General features: G+C 39.8%; 1 protein-coding gene and 1 non-coding gene across 11 annotated transcripts in view; one reads left to right on the top strand and one right to left on the bottom strand.

Moving 5' to 3' along the window:
• PLS3 (plastin 3) overlaps window positions 1-8895 on the top strand; it is a 93219-nt gene extending 84324 nt beyond the window's left edge. For all 10 annotated transcript variants that reach the window (XM_032250755.1, XM_032250761.1, XM_032250754.1 and 7 more), the window contains 7 exons: window positions 1549-1744; window positions 3466-3544; window positions 4453-4567; window positions 4780-4913; window positions 5597-5720; window positions 5940-6064; window positions 7479-8895. In XM_032250755.1, coding sequence (XP_032106646.1) covers window positions 1549-1744; window positions 3466-3544; window positions 4453-4567; window positions 4780-4913; window positions 5597-5720; window positions 5940-6064; window positions 7479-7611 — 906 coding nt within the window. In that variant the 3' untranslated portion in view covers window positions 7612-8895. The remainder of the gene's footprint in view (window positions 1-1548; window positions 1745-3465; window positions 3545-4452; window positions 4568-4779; window positions 4914-5596; window positions 5721-5939; window positions 6065-7478) is intronic.
• Window positions 8896-11823: 2928 nt separating this feature from the next.
• LOC116531950 lies at window positions 11824-11930 on the bottom strand. The gene has a single exon (XR_004260648.1). It is a non-coding gene; the product is annotated as a U6 spliceosomal RNA (small nuclear RNA).
• Window positions 11931-23975: the final 12045 nt, after the last annotated feature.

Genomic DNA, 23975 nt, shown 5'->3' with positions numbered 1-23975 from the left:
TCACTTCCCTCTTCAGATCCGACAAGGATTCTTCTGTTGACTCTAGAATTCAGTCCAAAATGTTCTGCTTAGCACTCACCCCACAAATCTTGTTCTATCATTTCTAGTCAGTGTTATTTTGCCAAAAGTCTGCATTCCTCACCCCAACCTCCCTTCCCACCACCACCCATGTGCCTTTGCTCATGCTGTTCTTGTGATTTTCAGTGTCCTTCATCTTTTTCAGCTTTACACCTTCTTTAGGGCCTTTTTTTTTAAGAGACAAAGTTTCGCCATGTTGCCCAGGCTGGTTTTGAACTCCTGGGCTCAAGCAATCCTCCTGCCGTGGCCTCCCAAAGTGCTGGGATTACAGGCGTGAACCACCATGTCCAGCCAAGGCCTAATTTTAACTCTGTACAGTTTTACCTTTTTTTTTTTTTTTTTTTTAATTTCAATTTAACTTTTTTCTTTTGTTCTTTGTAACGGAAAAAATTCCCTTCCTTTCGTCCTAACTTTTTTAATCCTTCAGTTCCCTGAGATTAATCCTTGGTCTTGCCTTCCACCATTCCTGCTACGTTCTTGCCCTAAGTAGGTTTGATCTGTTAAAAAGAAATCAGTGGAAATAGATTCTCTGCTTCTCTTCAATTCAAGCAACAGTTCACAAGCATTTCCCTTGGGCTTTGAGCATAAACTGAATGAAGGTATCTGTCTTCTCCCTCAGCCAGGGGAGCCATCTTCCACAGCTCAGCACAACTTTCTCTCTCTCTAGTTCACTCCAGCAACGCCCTCCTTTCTAGTTCCTTCTGCTGCAAACACAGCCCCAGAAGTTCCAGGATTGCAAGGCGTCGACTCTGTCATGAAGCTCATTGACCTAATGCACAGTACCCAGAAGCCTCAGCGAAGTTCAGCTGACAGTCAGTAGAGAAAAGGAGAAACTCCAAAGCAGAAATTAGTAAACCAGCAAAATAAAATCAGCCAGGCTGAAGATAATGAACCCACAATTTACAGAAAATGAACACAATTTTCTAAATGAGACTTAAGTAGCACTAGAGTTAATACCCTTTCACATTTAATAATTGGTAGATATTCATTGTAGATACGCACATTTGAAAAAAACTACTGTTTAACATAATTCCACTGAAAATATCTGAATATTTAACGTGAGATGGCTTATAAGAATTGAAACTGTTTTCCTATTGAGAAGGAAAAAAGGAAAAGTGGAACCAGAGAAAGTAAAGATGGTGAATGTATATTTTTCTCTACAGATTTTCAAACAAAATCTGGGAGTTTCCCCCAACCTTTTACATGAACTTCTTAATCCGATTTAGTTAAATGTACTCAGTAGTTTGCTATGTGATCTGGTGCCATCTAGGGTATATTAAAGGTACTGCACCTCCAACAGGGCCAACTTTTTTTTTATTTTTATTTTTTTTGCATTCAAAACAATTTTATAATAAGTACCGTATGTTGGCTAAAAGAAAGTAGAACTGTACACCCAGACTACGATTGTGGGGAAATTTTCTATATTTTTAGTATGGCCTTTGACAAAGTCTTCTTATTTTGTTTCAACAGGAAACAGATGATTTGAAGAGAGCTGAGAGTATGCTTCAACAAGCAGATAAATTAGGTTGCAGACAGTTTGTTACCCCTGCTGATGTTGTCAGTGGAAACCCCAAACTCAACTTAGCTTTTGTGGCTAATCTGTTTAATAAATACCCAGCACTAACTAAGCCAGAGAACCAGGATATTGACTGGACTCTATTAGAAGGTAACCAAAAACTTCTCAAATTTGAATGTGTGGGACTATAGAGTCGAAATACAGAGGCCACAATGATTTTTAAATTTTGACTGAATACATTTTTTTATATCTGCAACAAGTAGATGCAGGTGCTGAGTAAAAACTAGCAGAAAAGGACAATACAAGTGAACTTTTAAAGTAAGGTAGTTGAGGCCGGGTGTGGTGGCTCACACCTGTAATCCCAGCACTTTGGGAGGCCAAGATAGGTGGATCACCTGAGGTCAGCAGTTTAAGACCAGCCTGGCCAACATGGTGAAACCCCATCTCTACTAAAAATTTAAAAATTAGCTGGGTATGGTGGTGCGAGCCTGTAATCCCCGCTGCTGGGGAACCTCAGGCAGGAGAATGGCTTGAACCTGGGAGACAAAGGTTGCAGTGGACTGAGATCATGTGATTGCACTCCGGCCTAGGCAACAGAGTGAGACTCTGTCTCAAAAAAAAAAAAAAAGTAGTCGAGTCATTTAATGTAAAGCCACTTCGTAAATCAATATTTATTTAGTTTTAATCTTTAGGGTTAGACCACGTTTATGTATTTATGTTTCATTCATCCACAGTCAGTGTAACTGGAACTAACCCCAACTCCTTTCACCCTTACCTCCTCAAAAAACAAATGATAATATATGGTAAATTTTTTTAAGTTTGGGAAAGGCAGAGTTTACCTTTTCCAGATTATATATGCATGAAGGGTAGTCTATAAAAATTAAGAAATGCAGCTGAGTGCTGTGGCTCATGCCTGTAATCCTAGCACTTTGGGAGCCCAAGGCAGGAGGATCACCTGAGGTCAGGAGTTTGAGACCAGCCTGGCTAACATGGTGAAACCTTGTTTCTACTAAAAATACAAAAATTAGCCAGACCTGGTGGCGGGTGCCTGTAATCCCAGCTACTCAGGAGGCTGAGCCAGGAGAATCGCTTGAACCTGGGAGGCAGAGGTTGCAGTGAGCCAGGATCATGCCATTGCACTCCCGTTTGGGCAACAAGAACGAAACTTTGTCTCAGAAAATAAAAAAATTAAGAAATGCAAAGAGTGTCCACTGATATTTCTATAAAACCATTAACTAAACTGATAACATCAGTTACTTTGGGGAATGCAGATTTGAGGAAATATTGGAGAAGGATTTGAGAAGGAGACTCAAATCTTCATAAACCTTTAAGTTACTTAACTGGTTAGAATAAGGTTGTATTCTTTAATTTTAAAATAAGTTCAGGCCAGGCACGGTGGCTTATGCCTATAATCCCGGCACTTTGGGAGGACAAGGTGGGCAGATCACAAGGTCAGGAGTTTGAGACTAGCCTGGCCAACATGGTGAAGCCCTGTCTCTACTAAAAATATAAAAATTAGCTGGACGTGGTGGTGGCCGCCTGTAATCCCAGCTACTCAGGAGGCTGAGGCAGAAGAATCTCTTGAATCCCAGAGGCAGAGGTTGCAGTGAGCCAAGATTGTGCCACTGTACTCCAGCCTGGGTGACAGATTGAGACTCCATCTCAAAAATAAATAAATAAAGTTCAAATTTTAAAAATAAGCCTGTATCTAGAGAGAATGTATGTACTTAAGAGAATGCTTAGAAACTTGTATTATTGAAACCTTCTAGATCTGAATAGAGAGATAAAATAATCTAATATGTGGATTGGCACTATACGCACATACATAAAGTGTTTAATAAATCAGTAAAGTGTGTGAATATTCTTAACAGGAGAAACTCGTGAAGAAAGAACCTTCCGTAACTGGATGAATTCTCTTGGTGTCAATCCCCATGTAAACCATCTCTATGCGTAAGCCTTCCTACTGCTATTGTAAATGGTTATGAATGTCATGAGGGGATGTTACACAAATAATGACAGCTCTAAAGACTTTCTAGATATTAATTTGTAGCAGTTATTTATATTGGAATATGTTGAGTAGTGATTTCCATCATCATTTTCCAAACACACAAAAGCCGAAGTTATTTCTTTATATGATCATTAACTGTAAGTGATAGAATGTATAAATGTCTTTATAGTACCCTAGGGAGCAAATAGTTTATATTTTGAAACAGCCATTCTGGAGGCTGAGGTGAGAGTGTTGCTTGAGCCCAGGAGTTTGAGGCTTCAGTGAGCTATGGTTGTTGCAACAAAGCAAGATCCTATTTCTAAGGGGAAAAAAAAGAAAGGCAAAAAAGAAACAGAGACTGGGGAGCCCTTTAAGTAGACCATTTGCAACACTCAGGGACTTTGGCTCACAGTTCTCTCCGGCTAGAACGTTGTTTGCTCACATATAATGGCTCATACCCTTACTGTATTCCAATCACTGATTCAAAGATTTCCTGACTACCACCTGCTACTCTGTAACATCTAACCCTATTTTTTCTTCATAGCACTTACATACACCCCCAAAATCGTATTGTGTATCCATGTACTTGTTTATTGTCTAGCTCTCTGACTCTAATGCAAGGACAGGGATTTTTGTCCTGTGGGCCCAGCCTCTAGAACAGTGACTTGCTCACAGTAAACTCTCAATAAATACTTATAAATGAAGTGGATGGTCTTAGCTCTGTTTTCAGCACAGATTGATAGAAAATATGAGCCTTGGGTATTATTTATTGTTTTATATATCTTGTTTGACAATGTAGTGTTACTGTTTCTAAGGAAAGTCAAATCCCAGCTTCCTGAAAACACTGATTACATTATTTTTAAATCATTAGTGACCTGCAAGATGCTCTGGTAATCTTACAGTTATATGAACGAATTAAAGTTCCTGTTGACTGGAATAAGGTTAATAAGCCTCCATACCCGAAACTGGGAGCCAACATGAAAAAGGTAGATAATTAAGTTGCTGTGTATGTTAGAGTATTTTTATTGTCGATTTGTTTCTTTTGTTTCTAAAACTCTTGACTCGGAGCTTCTTGAGGACAAAAACTGTGTCTTCTTTGTTTTTGTGTACTGATAACCTAGCATTTACAAGACATACACACACGTATGCAGATTAAACAAATGGAAATCTTTAACCATTTACTCTTGTGCCTTTGCAGCTAGAAAACTGCAACTATGCTGTTGAATTAGGGAAGCATCCTGCTAAATTTTCTCTGGTTGGCATTGGAGGGCAAGACCTGAATGATGGGAACCAAACCCTGACTTTAGCTTTAGTCTGGCAGCTGATGAGAAGGTATAGTATACAATTTTAGTCGTTTAAGCTTTACTGTCATACAGGTCTGTGATTTAGTCCTTACTATGTTTAATAAGTGAACATGTCAGTGACTACACTTTTGAAATATGTTGTATTTATACTCCGCAATGAGTTTAATTAATATATTTGGATGCTTCCTTCCAAGTTAGGCAGCAGAACTATAGCTAGTCCTTTTTTAAAAAAATAGGAAGCCTGACATGTAGATTTTTGGCCTCGTTTAACGTGTCAGTGAATAAAAAAATTGTCAGAACAAAATTATGAACATCCTCATGCTCATTTGAAAATGAAGATCTCTCTGTAATGCTGATGAAGATCACCATAATGCTGAAATGCATTCATTATGACTGGGTACCAGCCAAAGCACAGTTTATTTTATGCCATTACCACTATTGGAATAGTACAAAATGTGCCTGCAGTAGGCTGTTGAACCTGCTCATTAAAGCACTGTCAGTCTGCTCTCCTCTCACCACTACAAAGGGTAGATCAGTAGCAAGCCACTACTGCTTGAAATATTTTTTTCACAGAGTGTGAATCTCTTTCCATGAACTTTTTAGTCTTTGAAATCAAAGGAATATAAAAAATGGAAGATAAAGCATCTTTCTGATGTTTGCATTTTTCCTCATAAAGTAGATTATGATATTTTCTGCTGCTGCTTCTCTTAGATATACCCTCAATGTCCTGGAAGATCTTGGAGATGGTCAGAAAGCCAATGACGACATCATTGTGAACTGGGTGAACAGAACGTTGAGTGAAGCTGGAAAATCAACTTCCATTCAGAGTTTTAAGGTCAGAATCCATATGTGACTATTAAATATTATGTTTTCTGGGTAATATCTATCATTTGGGAAGGCCACCTTTGGTTTCTTTGTGAGTGAGAATTATTGTTGGGCTAATGGCATGATTCTTTATGAATTCACTGGGCTTTGTTTTTGGCACTTGATATAAGTAAGCACATGTTAATCTGTATGTATCAAAATTCTAAGATTTGTTCTCCTTTCACACTAGGACAAAACGATCAGCTCCAGTTTGGCAGTTGTGGATTTAATTGATGCCATCCAGCCAGGCTGTATAAACTATGACCTTGTGAAGAGTGGCAATCTAACAGAAGATGACAAGCACAATAATGCCAAGTAAGGGCGACTGCATAGTAGTATGAAAAAAACACAGCTTTGCAGCTAGATGGATCTGAACTCTAATTCAGGTGCTGCCATTTAAGAGTTACGTCACCGTGGTGGAAACCTCTTGGAGCCTCAGATTCCTCAGCAGTAAACTGGGGGCAATAATACTTACCTTTGAGATTTTATAAAGATTAAATTTTTTAAAAATTATAAGAGCCTAGCCATGTGCTTGGCCTACTAGGTGCTTAGTCAAATATTGCTTCGGTGGATTACAGAAATTATGTAGCATATATTTGAATGCAAATTAAGTAAAAATTACAACAAGGAAAAAATGAGCTTAGGGTGTTCATCTGTCTATCTCATTCTTTTTTAAAAAACACATTATCCACTTATGTCTCTTTTACTATACATAGATCATTCTTATTACATTTGTTGAATTTATCTTCCTCAGTTCCCATATTAACAGAATGCTTGCTAGGCCTCCACAGAAGACTATGCCTTGAAAGTTTCTTGCATTTCAACAATATTTAGGTCTTTTCTACCAGCCTCTTTTCTTCTTCACCAAACACCTAGAGTGTGACCTGGCTTCATGGGTGACCCATGAAAACTTTACTAATTAGACACTGAAAATCCATCCACAGCCCTGTATTATAGAACAGCTAAGAAGCATTCTTGAAAAACTTTGGAGTTAGGCACATTATTTATTTTTCCTTTAAAAATATTTCTAGCAGATATGATAGAGTTCTAATATTTAAAATGCATAAAGAGCTCTTGAAACCTCTTTTTCTAGAAACTCGATGGTTTAATCATCTTTAAGATTCTGGTTCCAACACACCTAAAAATGCTTCATGGATTAGTTGAGATGTGTTCCTGAAAATTTCCCTACCTGGACATCTTAGTTCTTCTGTCCCTTCCTTTGTCTACCTTTTCTAGTTTTTGGTCCAGCCACCCTCTCCATGTACCACATGTAGACTGTCTCCCCTCTCATGAATATTTGGAAGTATTCATTGTATCTGCCTAACAACTTGGGTTTTGCATCTTGCATGATTTTTCACCTCATATCTCTAAGATGACATGAGTGTATGTTATTATTTGTGCAATCTGAATACCAACATTGATCACATAGACAGCCTAGGTAATTATGTATATAAAGTCGGTGCTTCCAGCTTAATTCTCTCCTCACATTGGAGCAAAAGAGTGAATAAATATTATTGGCTCCAAATAGTAGAGCTTAAAAACCTACTGTAACAAATGAAATCAAAACCAAAATCAAAAGAAAAGAAAAAGAAAAACTATTCTAATTGGAACTATCAATATGGAATCTTTGCATCACAGCATAATAATCATATATGAAGAAATAGATGTCTTATGTGATGTCCTTAACGGACAAGAATTTCATCCTGATTTTTGTTTCCCCCTAAAATAGGTATGCAGTGTCAATGGCTAGAAGAATCGGAGCCAGAGTGTACGCTCTTCCTGAAGACCTTGTGGAAGTAAAGCCCAAGATGGTCATGACTGTTTTTGCATGTTTGATGGGCAGGGGAATGAAGAGAGTGTAAAATAACCAATCTGAATAAAACAGCCTTGCTCCCAGGTGCATGATTCACAGGTCAGCTATTTCCAGGTGAAGTGCTTATGGCTTAAGGAACTCTTGGCCATTCAAAGAACTTTTCATTTTGATTAACAAGACTAGCTCAGCATGAGAGCCCTCAGGGGAAAGGGTTTTAATCAAAACAATTCCTCTTTCCCATAGTCAGAGTTGGATTTTTCAGGCACGCCTGAAATGTGCTCATAGCCAAAACATTTTACTCTCTCCTAGAATGCTGCCCTTGACATTTCCCATTGCCGTATGTTATTTCTCGCTCTGTTATCTTTTGCCCTCTTAGAATGTCCCTCTCTTGGGACTCACTTAGATGATGTGATATGAATATTATTAGACAGTAATTTTGCTTTCCATCCAGTATGCTAGTTCTTATTTGAGAACTATGGTCAGAGGGTATTTGGATATGAGTATCCTTTGCTTATCTTTGTAGTACTGAAAATTTGCCGAAGTAACTGGCTGTGCAGAATGTAATAGAAGAAGCTTTTCTTATTCTTTTATTTTTAAGATCAGTATCTTTTTACAGTATTCTTTCTATATGATCCTTTTTTGTACATTTAAGAATATTTTGATTACATTAAACAAGACTGCTGATTTTGCTACTTTTTTTAAGGGGTCTCCAAGTAAGTAAAACATACATTATAGCTAGAAGAAAAATGTACCTTCAATTTGCATCTTTCCCTCCCATACGTAAGCTGTAAACAATTGAAATATTTTGTCACTTAGTTCAATACATGCTTATTTGTTTTAAAACCTGTATCATCAAACTCTCTCTTTAAATTAAAAATGCTGTTGAATATGATACTTTTGAGGAGAGAGTATGCTCAGAATTTAGGATTTGGTAGGCCAAGTACGCTAAGTGTACAATATATTTTTAAATTTTACACCTAAAACAGAGAAATGTGGTCACTAAAAATAAAAGTATATATGTAGGACTTAATGTACTCTTGCTTTGTCAAGCTGTTTGCTATAGTTTCCAAGGTATTATGTTACTCTAACTCTGAAAAGTGATGTAATCTGATAGCAATGTAGTAGTTCAAATAAAGGCATTTACATAATAATTAGTCTCTTCTTCATGCTTTTGTCCCTTAGGAAGTATGCCAGTGTTTGTCAGGACTTTTTCTTTTCGTTTTTCTGATGTATTCTCTAAAATGGTGTTTGTTAAATTTGAGTTTTGGGAGCTGAATTAGAGGTACTGAATTAAGGACAGTACAAATAAAATAAAAGGATTTTCTCCAATTTACCAAAATTTCTTTATCCAGTTCCTGCTTTTTTCTTTCTTTCCCAACTCTCTTTTCAATGTTCTATGATATACAGATCCTGAAACAGTGGGGATCTGAACAGTCACAGAGGAGAAATGGTTCGTGGCAGATCTTCTCAACCTCATCCATATTGACATTTTTGGCTGGACCATTCTTTGTTGAGGTAGGGGGAAGGGGCTACCCTGTGCGTTGTAGGAGGTTTAGCAGTATTACTGGCTTCTACCCACTAGATGTCAGTAGCACATCCCCAGTCGTGTTGACCAAAAATGTTTCCAGGCAAAGCCAAATGCTCCTGGGTGACAAAATCGTCCCTTGTTAACAATCAGTGGTTTACAGTGCCCTTTTAAGCCTTTGTTTGAATGAGTAATATAAAGTACAGTCTATTGAGGATTTGGTTACATGATGATACTATATAATATTTTGCATTTATAATCTGAGAGATGGAAAGAACTTTTTAAATATCACCCCAATCCCAAAGACATAAAATTTAAAAAGGATATATTTGACAACTCTACTTTTGCATATATATATAAAATAAAAAAGATCAAAATATAGATGACTAAAAAAGTAAGTTCAGTCTCAGATTATAGATTCTTTTAATATAAAAATAGAATTTATGAGTAAAAAAAAGACAAATCTGCAAACATTTATACTAGGGTAACTGATGAAGTAAGGACAATTACATCTTATGCCTTGAATCTGCCATACTTATTCACGTTTGTCTCTGTCAAAGTACAAATGTTCTTCTCTATAAGCCCTAACAAGATAGGAAAGATATATTCCATATGGTCCTTTCTTCCAAAAAGGAGCTGATTTCTTGGGTGGTTCACCATACAGGGCCCACAGCCTGTATGAGTATATCACTGGATAGTTAAGTGTTCGTATAAAGCAGTAGGCCCGAGACACGGGTTTTTTCCTCCAAAAACTAATCACAACAAATAGCAACATGAACCAAAATTAGCAATACATTTAGAATTCTGCCAGGCGAGGTGGCTCATAACTATAATCCCAGCAATTTGGGACGCTGAGGTGGATAGATTGCCTGAGCTCAGGAACAGCCTGGGCAACATGGTGAATCCTCATCTCTTCCCCACACACCTGTAACCTCACCACTTTGGGAGGCTGAAGTGGGAGAATTGCTTAAGGTCAGGAGTTCGAGACCAGCCTGACCAACATGGTGAAACCCCGTGTCTACTAAAAATACAAAAATTAGCTGGGCTTGGTGGTGCATGCCTGTAATCCCAGCTACTCGGGAGGCTTAGGGAGAAGAATCACTTGAACCCAGGGGGTGGAGGCTGAAGTGAGCTGAGATCATGCCATTGCACTCCAGCCTGGGCAAAAAAGTGAAACTCCATCTTGAAAGAAAATAAAAATTAGCTGAGCATGGTGGTGCATGCCTGTGGTCCCAGATACTTGGGAAGCTGAGGCAGGAGGATCACTTAGCCCAGCTGAGCAAGGCTACTGTGAGCTATGATTGAACCACTGTACCTTAAGCTGGGCTACAAGACTCCATCTCTTAAAAAAAATAACGATATTTCCCTCTATACTAATATACTGAAAGATTGATTTCTTAATTTTTATCATGAATGGGTGGGTAGATTTTATCAAATGCTTTTTCTGTGTCAATTTATATCATCATAAGATTTTCTTCTTTATCCTTTTTATATGGTGGATTACATTGATTAGTTTTCAATGGTTGAACAAACCTTGCATGCCTGAATAAATCCCACTTGGTCACAGTATATAATTCTTATACATTGTTGAATTTTATTTGCTAATATTTTATTGAGGATTTTTGCATCTAAGCTCAGAATTGATGTTAATTTTTATTTAAATATTTGGTAGAAGTTTCCAATAAAACTGTTCAAGCCTGGAGATACTTGGGGGAGGATCTCCTAACTATACATTCAGTTTCTTTAATGGTTATGGAGCTATTCAGAGTATCTGTTTCATCTTGATTGCATTTTGGGTGGTTTCTGAATTTAGAGGAATTTGTTCACTTCTTCCATGTTGTTGAATTTGTGAACATAAAGTTTTTGTACTATTTCCTTAATTATCTTTTTAATAACTGCAAGATATATAATGATATTTTCAGTTTGATTCCTCATAGTGGTGATTTATGTCTTCTATCTTTTTAATCTTTGTCAGTCCTGCTAGAAGTTTATCAAATTCATTGCTATTTTTTTAAGAACTAGCTTTTTGTTTCTGTGTTTTTTTGTTTTTCTATTTTATTGATGTATGGTTTTATCTTTATGATTTCTATTTTTCTTTCTTTGAATGTGCTTTGCTCTTTTTGCTTATAGCATCTGCCCAAGACAACCATAAAAATCTACTAACCTCAGGAAACTACCCATACAGAATTATCTATTTCTCCTTTTAGCCAGATCAGTTTTTTGTTTGTTGAGACACGGTCTTGCTGTTTCCCCGAGGCTGAAGTGCAATGTCATGGTCTTGGCTCACTGCAACCTCCATCTCCCGAGTTCAAGCAATTCTCCTGCCTCAGCCTCCTGAGTAGCTGGGATTGCAGGTTGGTCTCAAGCTCCCTGCCTCAGCCACCCAAAGTTGCTGGGATTATAGGCATGAGTCACCACGCCCTGCATCAGCCTGATTAGTTTTTATGTATTTTGATAGTGTTGTTTGGTGCTTATACATTTAGGGTCACCATGTCTTTTTGGTTAATAGATCCTTTTCTGATTACATAATGTCACTCCTAGTCCCTAGTAATTTTCTTTGCTCTGTAGTCTACTTTATGTGTTATTAATATAACCTAGCCATTCCCTTTTTTTTCTTTTTTCTTTTTGGAGGAGGAGGTAGGAATGTGGTTGGAATTAGGAATATTACTTAACGGGTTCAGTGACTTCACTTACAGGAGCCTCAGTTTCCTCAGTTTAGGACATTAGAAAACAGAAGAAAATATGGAACGCTTCATGAATTTGCATGTCATCCTTACACAGGGGCCATGCTGATCTTCTCTGTATCGTTCCAATTTTAGTATATGTGCTGCGGAAGCAAGCACCTGTTTTTTAATGTTTATATAATTGTCATTTTCTCTTCTTTTATTTTTAGCCTGCATATGTCATTTCCTTGAAGTGAGTTTCATGGAGATTGCATATAGTTGGGTCATCTGTTTTTTCACCAGTTCTGTCTATGTGTGTTTTAATTAATTACTTGTTTTGTTGTTTTTTTGTGGTTTTTTTGAGATGGAGTTTTACTCTTGTCGCCCAGGCTGGAGAGCAGTGGCGTGAGCTTGGCTCACTGCGACCTCCCTCTCCTGGGTTGTAGAGATTCTCCTGCCTTAGCCTCCTGAGTAGCTCACATTACAGGTGCCTGCCACCACGCCTGGCTAATTTTGTATTTTTAGTAGAGACGAAGTTTCACCATGTTGGCCAGACTGGTCTCGAACTCCTGACTTCAGGTGATCCATCCACATTGGCCTCCCAAAGTGCTGGGATTACAGATGTGAACCACCATGCCTGGCCATTCCTTTTTTTTTTTTTTTTTTTTTTTTTTTTTTTTTTTTTTTTTTCTGAGATGCAGTCTTGCTCTGTTGCCCAGGCTGGAGTGCAGTGGCTTGATCTAGATTCACTGCCACCTGTGCCTCCCAGTTCAAGCAATTCTCGTGCCTCAGCCTCCCAAGTAGCTGGGATTACAGGAGCCCGCCACCATGCCCAGCTAATTTTTGTATTTTTAGTAGAGACAGGGTTTCACCATGTTGGGCAGGCTGGTCTCGAACTCCTGACCTCAGGCAATCCACCCATCTCAGCCTCCCAAAGTGCTGGGATTACAGGCGTGAGCCACCGCGCCCAGTTGTGAGCCACTGAGCTCGGCTGTGAGCCACTGTACCTGGCCTTAATTATTAATAGTTAGACATTATTTACATTGAAAGTAAATGTTGATATGTTAAGGAATAAATGTGCCATTTTATTATTTAGTTTATGTTTGCTGATTCCACCTTTTGTCCTTCTATTGCCTGCCTCTTACCTTTTGGTGAGCTACTTGAACATTTTTTAAAATTCCATTTTGATATATCAATAGTAATCTTGAATATATCTCTCTTTTAATTTTTATATTTTGAGGCAGTCTTGCTCTCTCACCCAGGAGAGCAGTCACACTATCAGAGCTCACTGCAGCCTTGACCTCCTCCCAAGCTCAAGCGATCCTCTACCTCAGCCTCTCAAGTAGCTAGGACTACAGGCACATGCCACCTTATTTTTTAAGGACTTGCTTTAGGTGTTAGTATATACATATGTATCATATCACAGTCGATTTCTAAGCAACATTTTAGCACTTTGAGTGAGGTATAGATACCTCACTTTCATTTAGATCACTTGACTCTCTCTACCTGTTAAATAAATATAAATGTTTTAAGTGATTTCTCTACACACATTGAGCGCCTTGTTAGATTATATAAATATGGCTTCAGCCCTCAAATAGTACTTTTAAAAAGCATGAAAAGAAGCTTAGTTTATTATATTTACCTCTATCATAATCATTCTACTTTTCTTTCTTCCTGGGGTCTCAATGTTGATCCTTAGGTTATGTGTGTACATGGATATACATTCATAGTACAAAAAGGCCAGGAAGAAGATAAAACGAACATATTGCTAGCGGTTATCTCCAGGTGATAGATTTAGAGATCATTTTTCATAATATATTTTATTATTTTATTAATATATGGGCCAGGCACAGTGATTCATATGTGTAATCCCAGCAATTTAGGAGGCTGAGGTTGGGGGATCCCTTGGCCCAGGAGTTCAAGACCAGCCTGAACAACAAAGCAAGACCTCATCTCTACAAAAAATTTAAAAATTAGCTGGGTGTGGTGGTACACACCTGTGGTCCCAGCTACCCAGGAGACTGAAGCAGGAGGATCACTTGAGCCTAGGAGTTTGAGGCTACAGGGAGTGTGATTGTGCCACTGCACTCCAACCTGGGCAACAAAGTGAGACTCTGTCTCAAAAACAAAAACAAATACATATATATTTGTGTATACATGCATCATGTTCATAATAAGATAAAGGCAATCATTGCTTATTTAATAGAAATTGATCCTCTGCTCTTTATATACCTGTTTATATCTTCCTGGGAACACTGCATGGAAAGGTACACAAAAAGCACTATTGAGGTGAAGATGACAACCTCTTATTGGGAAATGAATAGCATTTGTAAAAAAATTTTGTAATAAACCATTAAACACCAGGTATAGAGGCTTGCAGTGACTCATGAAGAATTTATCAGATTTCATTCTTTTTGCAAAATGTCCCTAAGTGAAGACCTTATAACTTCATTCTTCTTCCTCTCTTGTCACTTTATTCAACATTCTTCACGTAGACTGGGCATGGTGGCTCACACCTGTGATCCCAGGACTTTGGCAGGCCGAGGTGGGAGGATTACTTGAGTCCAGGAGTTCAAGACCAACCTGGACAACTTGGTGAGACCTCATGTCTAAAAAATAATTTTAAATTAGTCAGGCATGGTGGAGCACAACTATAGTCCCAGCTACTTGACAGGCTGAGGAGGGAGGATCACTTGAGCCTAGGAGTTCAAGACTGCAGTGACCTATGATCATGCCACTGCAGTCGAGCCTGAGTGACAGAGCAAGACTCTGTTTGACAAAAAAAAAAGGAGCATACTTCATGTGGATGAAGTTTTCAGAGTCATATTTTCTGTCAAGTCTTCTGTTAAAACATGTTTTATTAACAGTTAAATAATATTGAGCACTTACTTGTTCCAGGCTTTTGTCTAAGGCCAGAATAAAATGAAAGAGACATGTTCTTTTCTTTGAGCTCTAGAGTAGTGCAGGACTCTACAGGGACACAAACACCGTGAAGTAAAATGTTTCTTTAGAAGCTGATGGCAGGTGGGAGCACAAAGTCAGAAAGGGTACAGTTTGTTAGTGGTAGAATATGTGTGGGTGGGTAGATGGTGGTCAGCAAAGTCCTCAAAGTGAAAGCGATGCTTTAACTTTTTATTACAAGTTTGACTGAAGTTAATAAGGCCCAGAGAGGTTAAAACAAAATTCTGTAGGTTTTTTTCTTATTGTCCAGATTTGACTCAGGTTTGCTCTCTGGTTTAAAATCCTATTTCAACACCATGATATGTTAGTGCTAACACTTCGGCAGCACAGCACATACTCACCCCACCCTGCCTCCCAAAAAAAAAAAAAACCATGATATGTTCATTAGATTTCACAAAAGGGGCTCCTTGTAAGGCCTGACAGCTTATACTTAAAATGTGTGTAACACATACCACCAAAACAGCATCACCGATTTTTTCTATCACAGTGATGAGAAAGGGGAAAATAACCCCGGACATGTAGGAGCTGCCGTGGCACTCACAGCTACACTTTGTTGTTTTCCTGTGAGCATAAATAATTTCAAAGAGCACCAACATCCGGCAAGGTCCCTCTGTGATGGTAATGAAGTGAGACAAAAAGCAGGACCACTGCATAATCATGTCTGAACATAGACAAAAGACGTCCAAGCCACAGAAATGAACAAATATCCCCCTCTCCTGGCTGATATGAGGGATTGCTACTGCTTTTGCTTTTATTATGGGGTGGGGGGTGAATTACAGCTTTAGCTTTAGTATAATCTAGTATGGTTTTATATCATTGACTGTAAATATTTCTTGTTTTTAGATATGTATCACTTATGCCTTTTCTCCTTTAATAATGATTCTTTATTTTGCCTTTCCTGAATTCAGGATCTAAATTCAAAATTATGAATCTATTAAGATGTCTTTTATACCTAAACCATGTTTTGGGTTCCTAAAATGTTCATCAGGTAATAACAATAAACTGAATGCTTATGTCTCCCCAAAATTCGTATGTTGAAATCTGAACCCCCAACATGATGGTATTAGGAGGTGCAGCCATTGGAAGGCAGTAAGGCCATGATGGTGGAGACCTCATGAATGGGATTAGTGTACTTACCAAAGGGACTCCCAGAGAGCACTCTCTCCCTCTTTCTGCCATGTGACACAAGAAGTCAGCAGCAACCTGGAAGAGAGCCCTAATAATAACCAACCAAACTTGCTGGTTACAGTGGCTCATGCATATACTCCCAGCACTTTGAGAAGTCGAGTCAGGAGGATCCCTTGAGTGTAAGAGTTGGATACCAGCCCTGGCAACATAGGGAGACCCTGTCTTTACAAAAAAAAAAAAAAAAAAAATTGGCCAGACGTGGTAACACACACCCGTAGTCCCAGTTACTTGAGAGGCTGAGGTGGGAGGCTTGCATGGGCTTGGGAGGTAGAGGCTGCAGTGAGCCTTGATCTCAGACTTTCAGCTTCTAGGACTCTGAAATAAATTTCTGTTGTTTGTAAGCCACCACTCTGTGATACTTTGTTATAGCAGCTCTGACTAAGTAACACAAAGATTTATTACTCAATCTTAGAAAAGAAACTAGGAGTGAATTTATCCACCTATTAAGTAAAAACTGTTATGAGAGCTTTTCTCTGCTAAACTTAGTAACAATGGTGATGATAACAATAAACTTTACAAATCTAAAGAGTTTAACTTCCTAAGTTAATCATACATAAAGAAAATATGGCCAGGTGCAGTGGCTCAGGCCTGTAATCCCAGCACTTTGGGAGGCTAAGGCGAATTCCTAAGCCATGAACTGGACTCAGGAGTTCAAGACCGGCCTGGGCAACATGGCAAATGTTGCCATGTTGCTATCTCTACAAAAAATGCAAAAAACTTAGCTGGGCAAGGTGGCATGGACCTCCGGTCCCAGCTACTTGGGAGGCTGAAACATGAGAATCACTTGAGCCCGGGAGGTGGAGGTTGTAGTAAGCTGAGATCGCACCACTGCACTCCAGCCTCGGGGACGGAGGCAGACCCCATCTCAAAATAATAATATGATAATTATTCTTTCCTTTACCTGAAAAAGTAAAACTCCATGCTTACTTACCTCTTTTAGGAGATTATCTGAGTATCTGAGCCCTGGACAGATCTAGATCAGGGGTGTCCAATCTTTTGGATTTCCTGGGCCACCTTGGAAGAAGAATTAAGAATTGTCTTGCCCACACATAAAATGCACTAACAAACACTAACGATAGCTGATGAGCTTTAAAAAACAGCGAAAAAAAAGTCTCATAACGTTTTAAGAAAGTGTATGAATTTCTATTGGGCTGCATTCAAAGCCGTTCCAGGCTGCACGCAGCCCAAGGGCCACAGGTTGGAGAAGCTTCATCTAGAGACTTTCTTAAAGAACCCTGATTTAATTGTATTCATTAATGGTTCAAACATAAAAAGTAAAACTAAAAATTGCTAAACAGGATAACCTATCACAGACTTAAGTTTGTCCTTAAAATATAAGCTTCTCATAGAAACTAAATCAGTTCACATTGTGTATTGTAAATATTTTTAAATTTTCTGTGTGTTATGATGTTTTGACATTTTAAAAAATCTTTCTGGCTAGGGGGAGACTGCCCCTCCTGGGGCTAGCCAAGTCTTAAAAATAACAAAGGCCCAGCCAGGAGCATCTTTCTTATGCACAATAACCAGTCCAGAGCCCTACCTCCTCTGTTTGGCCCAGATACCCCAGGAGGCCACATTCCTCTTCTTAATCATCCTACTGTTAATGGAAGAAGCGTCTTACCCCAGATCCCAAGGAGCGGGTTCTTGGATCTCACATAAGAAAAAATTCAGGGCAAGTTGGAGAGCATGGTGAAGTTAAGATAGTTTATTACAGACTATGCTATTACAGAATAGTCTATTACAGACGATTCTTTTTCTTTCTTTTTTTTGAGTCAGATTCTTGCTCTCTTGCCCAGTCTGGAGTTCAGTGGCACAATCTCAGCTCAGTGCAACCTCCACCTCCCAGATTCAAGCGATTCTCCTGCCTCAGCTTCCCAAGTAGCTGGGATTACAGGTACCTGCCACCACACCTGGCTGTTTTTGTATTTTTAGTAAAGATGGGGTTTCATCATGTTGGCCAGGCTGGTCTTGAACTCCTGACCTCATGATCCACCTGCCTTGGCCTCCCAAAGTGCTGGGATTACAGGCATGAGCCACTGCACCTGGCCTAGTATTGTTATTCTCTTGTGTAACTGTTGATTTCAGCAAGAATTCATGGTTATACTATTGTCTTTAAAGTGAAATTGGCCGGGCGTGGTGGCTCACTCCTGTAACCCCAGCTCTTTGGGAGGCTGAGGCAGGTGGATCACCTGAGGTCAGGAGTTCAAGACCAGCCTGGCCAACATGGCAAAACCCTGTCTCTACTGAAAATACAAAAATAAGCTGGGTGTGGTGGCAGGCACGGAAGCTGAGGCAGGAGAGTCGCTTGAACCTGGGAGGCGGAGATTGCAGTGAGCCAAGATCACGCCATTGCACTCCAGCCTGAGCAACAGAGTGAGACTCCATCAAAAAAATAAATGAATAAATAAAAAAATTTTTTAAAGTGAAATGCATTCTTAAACTAAGAGTGTGTTTTGTTCTTAAGATATCAGGACATCAGGACATCTCCTAAAGTTCTGGGTTTTTTGTAGTTAGCATCATTAACTTGTCCCCTCAACCATAAACATCTTGAGACCAAGAGTTCCCAATCCCCTGGGAATGTAACCCAGCACCCCAGCAGGTTTGGCTTTATCTGGCTTTTATTCAAGATGGAGTCACTCGGGTTAGGATACCTCTGACACTAGGGCCAGGTATCAAGCAACTAGAGACCACCCTCATGTAGCCCAAAGCCCAAGGAAGTTATTCAAACTAGCCGGTCATAAACTGTTCACCCTGCCCTGCATTGCCTATTGTATAGAAGTCCCAGTAAAGGTCGTGGCCTAAATCTTCCCCTTGCTCCTGTCTTCTGCCTCCAGACCACCCTGGTGTCTTTCCCTTTGTGGCCCTGCATGGTGTACCTGGCCTCCTGTCTGTACAGCCTGTGAGTAAATACACTGTTTTATTCCTGACCCTCTCTGGCATCTCCTCTAGTGGCCACACCTGAGGGACCATTGCATAAAAGAATTACAAGCCGCCGGGCGCGGTGGCTCAAGCCTGTAATCCCAGCACTTTGGGAGGCCGAGGCGGGTAGATCACGAGGTCAAGAGATCGAGACCATCCTGGTCAACATGGTGAAACCCCGTCTCTACTAAAACTACAAAAAATTAGCTGGGCATGGTGGCGCGTGCCTGTAGTCCCAGCTACTCAGGAGGCTGAGGCAGGAGAATTGCCTGAACCCAGGAGGCGGAGGTTGCGGTGAGCCGAGATCGCGCCATTGCACTCCAGCCTGGGTAACAAGAGCGAAACTCCGTCTCAAAAAAAAAAAAAAAAAAAAAAAAGAATTACAAGCCAGCCATGGTGGCAAGCATCTGTGGTCCCAGCTACTTGGGAGGCCAAGGCAAGAGGATCACATGAGTCTAGGAGTTTGAGGCTGCAGTGAGCCATGATTTTGCCATTGCACTGCAGTCTGGGTGACAAAGATAGACCTTGTCTCTAAAAAAACCCTAATAATTTGCAAAACAGATGGCTAAATTGATTGCCTTGGCCCAGACTTATCAACTGACAAAATGTAAAAGAAAAATTTTATATTTATAGCAAACTTATGAGTTTAGGGTAGTTCATAACATCACAATGGTTTAGAAACAAAGAGATTTTCTGACCTCTCTAAGAACCCTTAAAACTGAAATGGTAAATTTGAAAAGTTGGAGATGTTTTGCCATTATCCAAGAAGATAACCATAATAAAAACATTTCAGCCAAAATGCTTCATCATTTCACTCGTAATAGCAGAGACAGACTGCCTACCATACTGAACCAGCAATGGTGGGGGAATCTTGAGAGATATTGTCGAAGATGTTTCCAAGGAAATGTCCTACCTACAGTTGCACAGTCCTGCAAAACTATTAGCGTAGGAAATTGGCAGGAACTACAGCCTTCAGGCCCTTTTTAAACCTCTCCAAATGGGATGTGAGTGTGTTCTGGTTATCATGGTCTATTCTTAGAGTTGGTTGAGGCCTCTCCTTGCTATAGAGCTGAATGTAGTGATTTTTACAGTTGCTTGCTTTTGTGCTCCTGATGTGGGAAATCTCAAGGTATCTCCCTAGTAACAGGGATGCACATTTTGTTGGTATCATTATTTTTTATTTATATATATTTTTTAAAAGACGGGCTGTCGAACTCCTGAGCTCAGGCAATCCACCCTGGCCTCCCAAAAGTGCTAGGATTACAGGCGTAAGCCACTGCGCACAGCCTGGTATCATTATTTTTAAATTCCTTAACATATTACATTTTACTCAGAAATTCCTCTATCCTTGCCATACTCAAATTCATAAGAAATAAATACAATTAATAGAATTCTCTAATCATAATTATCAAAGCTTTCAAAAACCCGGCCAGGTGCAGTGGCTCATGCCTTTAATCCCAGTACTTTGTGAGACCGAGGTGGGTGGATCACAAGGTCAGGAGATTGAGACCATCCTGGCCAACATACTGAAACCCCCATCTTTACTAAAAATACAAAAAAATTAGCTGGGCATGTTCGCACATGCCTGTAGTCCCAGCTACTCTGGAGGCTGAAGCAGGAGAATTGCTTGAACCCAGGAGGCAGAGATTGCAGTGAGCCGAGACCACTGCACTATAGCCTGGGGTGACAGTGTGAGACTACATCTCAAAAAAAAAAAAAAAGCCTTGGATTTCCCAGGCCCAAAGAACTGTTATTAGTCTTCATGACAATGAGATCAAAGCTCTCAAAGATCCACAGGTTATCACCTTCTAAATTAATAAAAGCCTGCCTCATGCATTTGGGAATTTCATTTCTAATCCCAGATACTACTGAATTACAGGCTAATGTGGCTGAATATTCCAAGAGACTCATATAATACCTCCAGCATTATGACCAACAAAGTGTATTTTCAAAATATGTACCTAAACATCCTCTGCAAGATCTGCAACCTGAAGATCTGGTCTTCTGAAATAGGCAACAGAAATACAACTTCCCTGAACTTTGGTTAAAAAAACATACCTTCTTGGCCGGGCATGGTGGCTCATGCCTGTAATCCTAGCACTTTGGGAGGCTGAGGCGGGTGGATCACCTGAGGTCAGGAGTTTTAGACTAGCCTGGCCAATGTGATGAAACCCTGTCTCTATTAAAACTACAAAAATTGACTGGACATGGTGGCTCGCACCTGTAATCCCAGCCCGTTGGGAGGCCGAGGCAGGCTGATCACGAGGTCAGGAGTTTGAGACCATCCTGGTCAACATAGTGAAACCCCGTCTCTACTAAAAAAATACAAAATATTAGCTGGATGTGGTGGCAGGCGCCTATAATCCCAGCTGCTTGGAAGGCTGAGGCAGGAGAATCGCTTGAACCTGGAGGCAGAGGTTGCAGTGAGCCGAGATTGTGCCACTGCACTCCAGGCCGAGGGACAGTGTGAGACTCCATCTCAAAAGACAAAAAAAGAAAAGTACAAAAATTAGCTGGGCGTGGTGGTGTGCACCTGTAATCCCAGCTACTCAGGAGGCTGAGACAGGAGAATCACTTGAACCTGGGAGGCAGAGGTTGCAGTGAGCTGAGATTGTGCCACTGCACTGCAGCCTGGGCAAAAGGGCAAAACTCCATCTCAAGAAAAAAAAAGGCTGTTAACAAGTTGTTATATCAGTAAAACTCCAAGGTGTTGATGTTAAGATTTTTAAGAGTATGCAAAACCTTTAACTTAAAAGATACACATCACTTTGTCCTACACTAATGGACATCCATTTCTTCCGAAGACCTTAAACTGAGGATTCTTAGGAATCTTAACATTGACTGCAGAAGTAGACAGCTTTTGTGGCTCAAGCCTGTAATCCCAGCACTTTGGGAGGCCGAAGTGGGCGGATCATGAGCTCAGGAGATCAAGACCATCCTGGCTAACACCGTGAAACCCCACCTCTATTAAAAAAAAAAAAAAGAAAGAAAACTAGCTGCTGACTTCAGAAGTTCCACTTAAGACAGCAGAACAAGATTAATTTTCTATTCTTCAACATTCTTTTCTATCCTTTGTTCTTCTACTAATATCTATTATTACACTATGACACCCTCTAGAATATTCATATTAGCCCCACTTATCTTCATCCTATTATTTTGAATCCCCATGGCTGTCTTCTATCACCTCACGTTGTTCACGGGCCCTAGATACCGCTGTGAATTGAACTGATTGCTGGATCTAACATCTTCCACCAAATTCTGCTGACAATAATTTACTAGCAATCCTTTAAACACTTAAGAAGGCAGATTCCTTTTTATAGGCCCTTTCTGGCATTTAAACTTCCCTCATATTATTAGATATAATGAACTCCAAGTTTCTCTTCAAAGAATCAGTATGTCAGTATGCTCAGCTCTCTTATTTTTTAATTCTCCATTTTAAAGTTTAACTTCCTTGTAGTTTCAGTAAACAACCTTTTCCACCAGTTCTAATCAGTAGTTCACATCTGTTTCCCTGCTCCCCTACTCCATCCCGACTCATCCCAGTCACCGGCTCCGGTCACCCGCTCCGTTCACCTGCTCTGACCTGTCCCTGTAACCGTCCTTCCCACCAAACTACCTACTCCGGTTCGCACCTCTGCTCTCTTTAAAATAGCCTATCGGGACCGAGCGCAGTGGCTCATGCCTGTAATTTCAGCACTTTGGGAGGCTGAGGTAGGCGGACCACCTGAGGTCAGGAGTTCGAGACCAGCCTGGCCAACCCCATATCTACTAAAAATACAAAAATTAGTTGGGCATGGTGGCAGGCACCTGTAATGCCAGCTACTAGGGAGGTTGGGGCAGGAAAATCACTTGAACCCAGGAGGTGGAGGTTGTAGTGAGCCAAGATCATGCCATTGCACACCAGCCTGGGGACAACAGCAAGACTTCATCTCAAAAACAATAGATAAATAAAAATAAAATAGCCAATCGGAATTAGCCTAGACTGTGCTGTCTAATGCTAGACAATAGGGGAATGACACAGCAGTAGGGGCTAGCCTCCATCAAGAGTAAGGACCCCTTCCCTCTCCTTGTCCAGGTGTGCACTAACCATTATTCCATCTATGAGTGGCACCATTCTATAGAAGTAAATTGCCTTGCAGAGGAAATTTATATTCAAGTGCTACTTCTTTTGCGTCACTGAAAATTTACATATAACAATATCATTAATCCTGACCTTCAGCCTTGTATTAACGGACTCTGACCTCACATTATGAGAATGTCTCTGGTAAGGTTATTTTAATACTATCAGCGAGACCTAGCCAATCAGAAGTAGACAATATTATTTACCCCATCCTGACGACAATATTCAGTTTATTCTCCAGAACCATGTCATCTTGCTTTGCTGAGCTATTTAACCCCACTCAAAAATCTGTCTACCTCAAAGGACACAAAACTGGCTTACTCCTATTGTCATACATGATATTTATACTTTCAAAACAGTGTAGCTCCTAATTAGGGTGCTACAATTTATATGGATATTGGGTTTACGTTGGTCTACTACATCCTAATTTATCTTGTGTATTTAGGATAATAGTGAGGCACTTTCAGATCTTTAAAAGTATCATCCCCCTAGTGGATTAGGTTTCGTTGGAAAAATTCTACCCAGAAACCTCAAAAATGCAGAACCCAAAAGCTTATTTACAATTAAACAAACTCCCAAAAGACATAACTGACTCCCTTTTCATGGATACTTTGTAAATTGCAATTCCCACATTAAAGATAATCCCACTGGCAAACATGGTCCAAAACTTGCCTCATACCCTAACAAAAGTCATAACAAACACAACTTCACTCTGAAAGACAAACTAGTTTAAACTCATTAGCCAGGAATGTTATGGGCAATCACATAGTTGTTGATTACGTCCTAAGTAGCCAAGGGGAAATTTATGCTATACTAAACACCCCTAGCTACATCTATATACTACAAAACAAATACACTCATGAGAAAGCAAAAAAAAAAAGTGCATATTTAAGTCCATGCCTTCTCCATTGATAAGTCTCCAGTAATTTAGAGTCACCATTACTTATTCTGATGCAGAGTGGGAGAACACTTACAAATGGAGATTTCTTATATGCATGTAAATTTCTCCTTCAAAAGGGTAACTTCTGTCTTCTAAG

This window comes from Sapajus apella, unplaced genomic scaffold (assembly GCF_009761245.1).
Source record: "Sapajus apella isolate SASKATOON/1434 unplaced genomic scaffold, GSC_monkey_1.0 scaffold73, whole genome shotgun sequence".
NCBI classification, from domain to species: Eukaryota; Metazoa; Chordata; class Mammalia; order Primates; family Cebidae; genus Sapajus; species Sapajus apella.
Note: the sequence above shows the minus strand (reverse complement) of the source record. Positions and strands in the feature narration are given on the sequence as shown.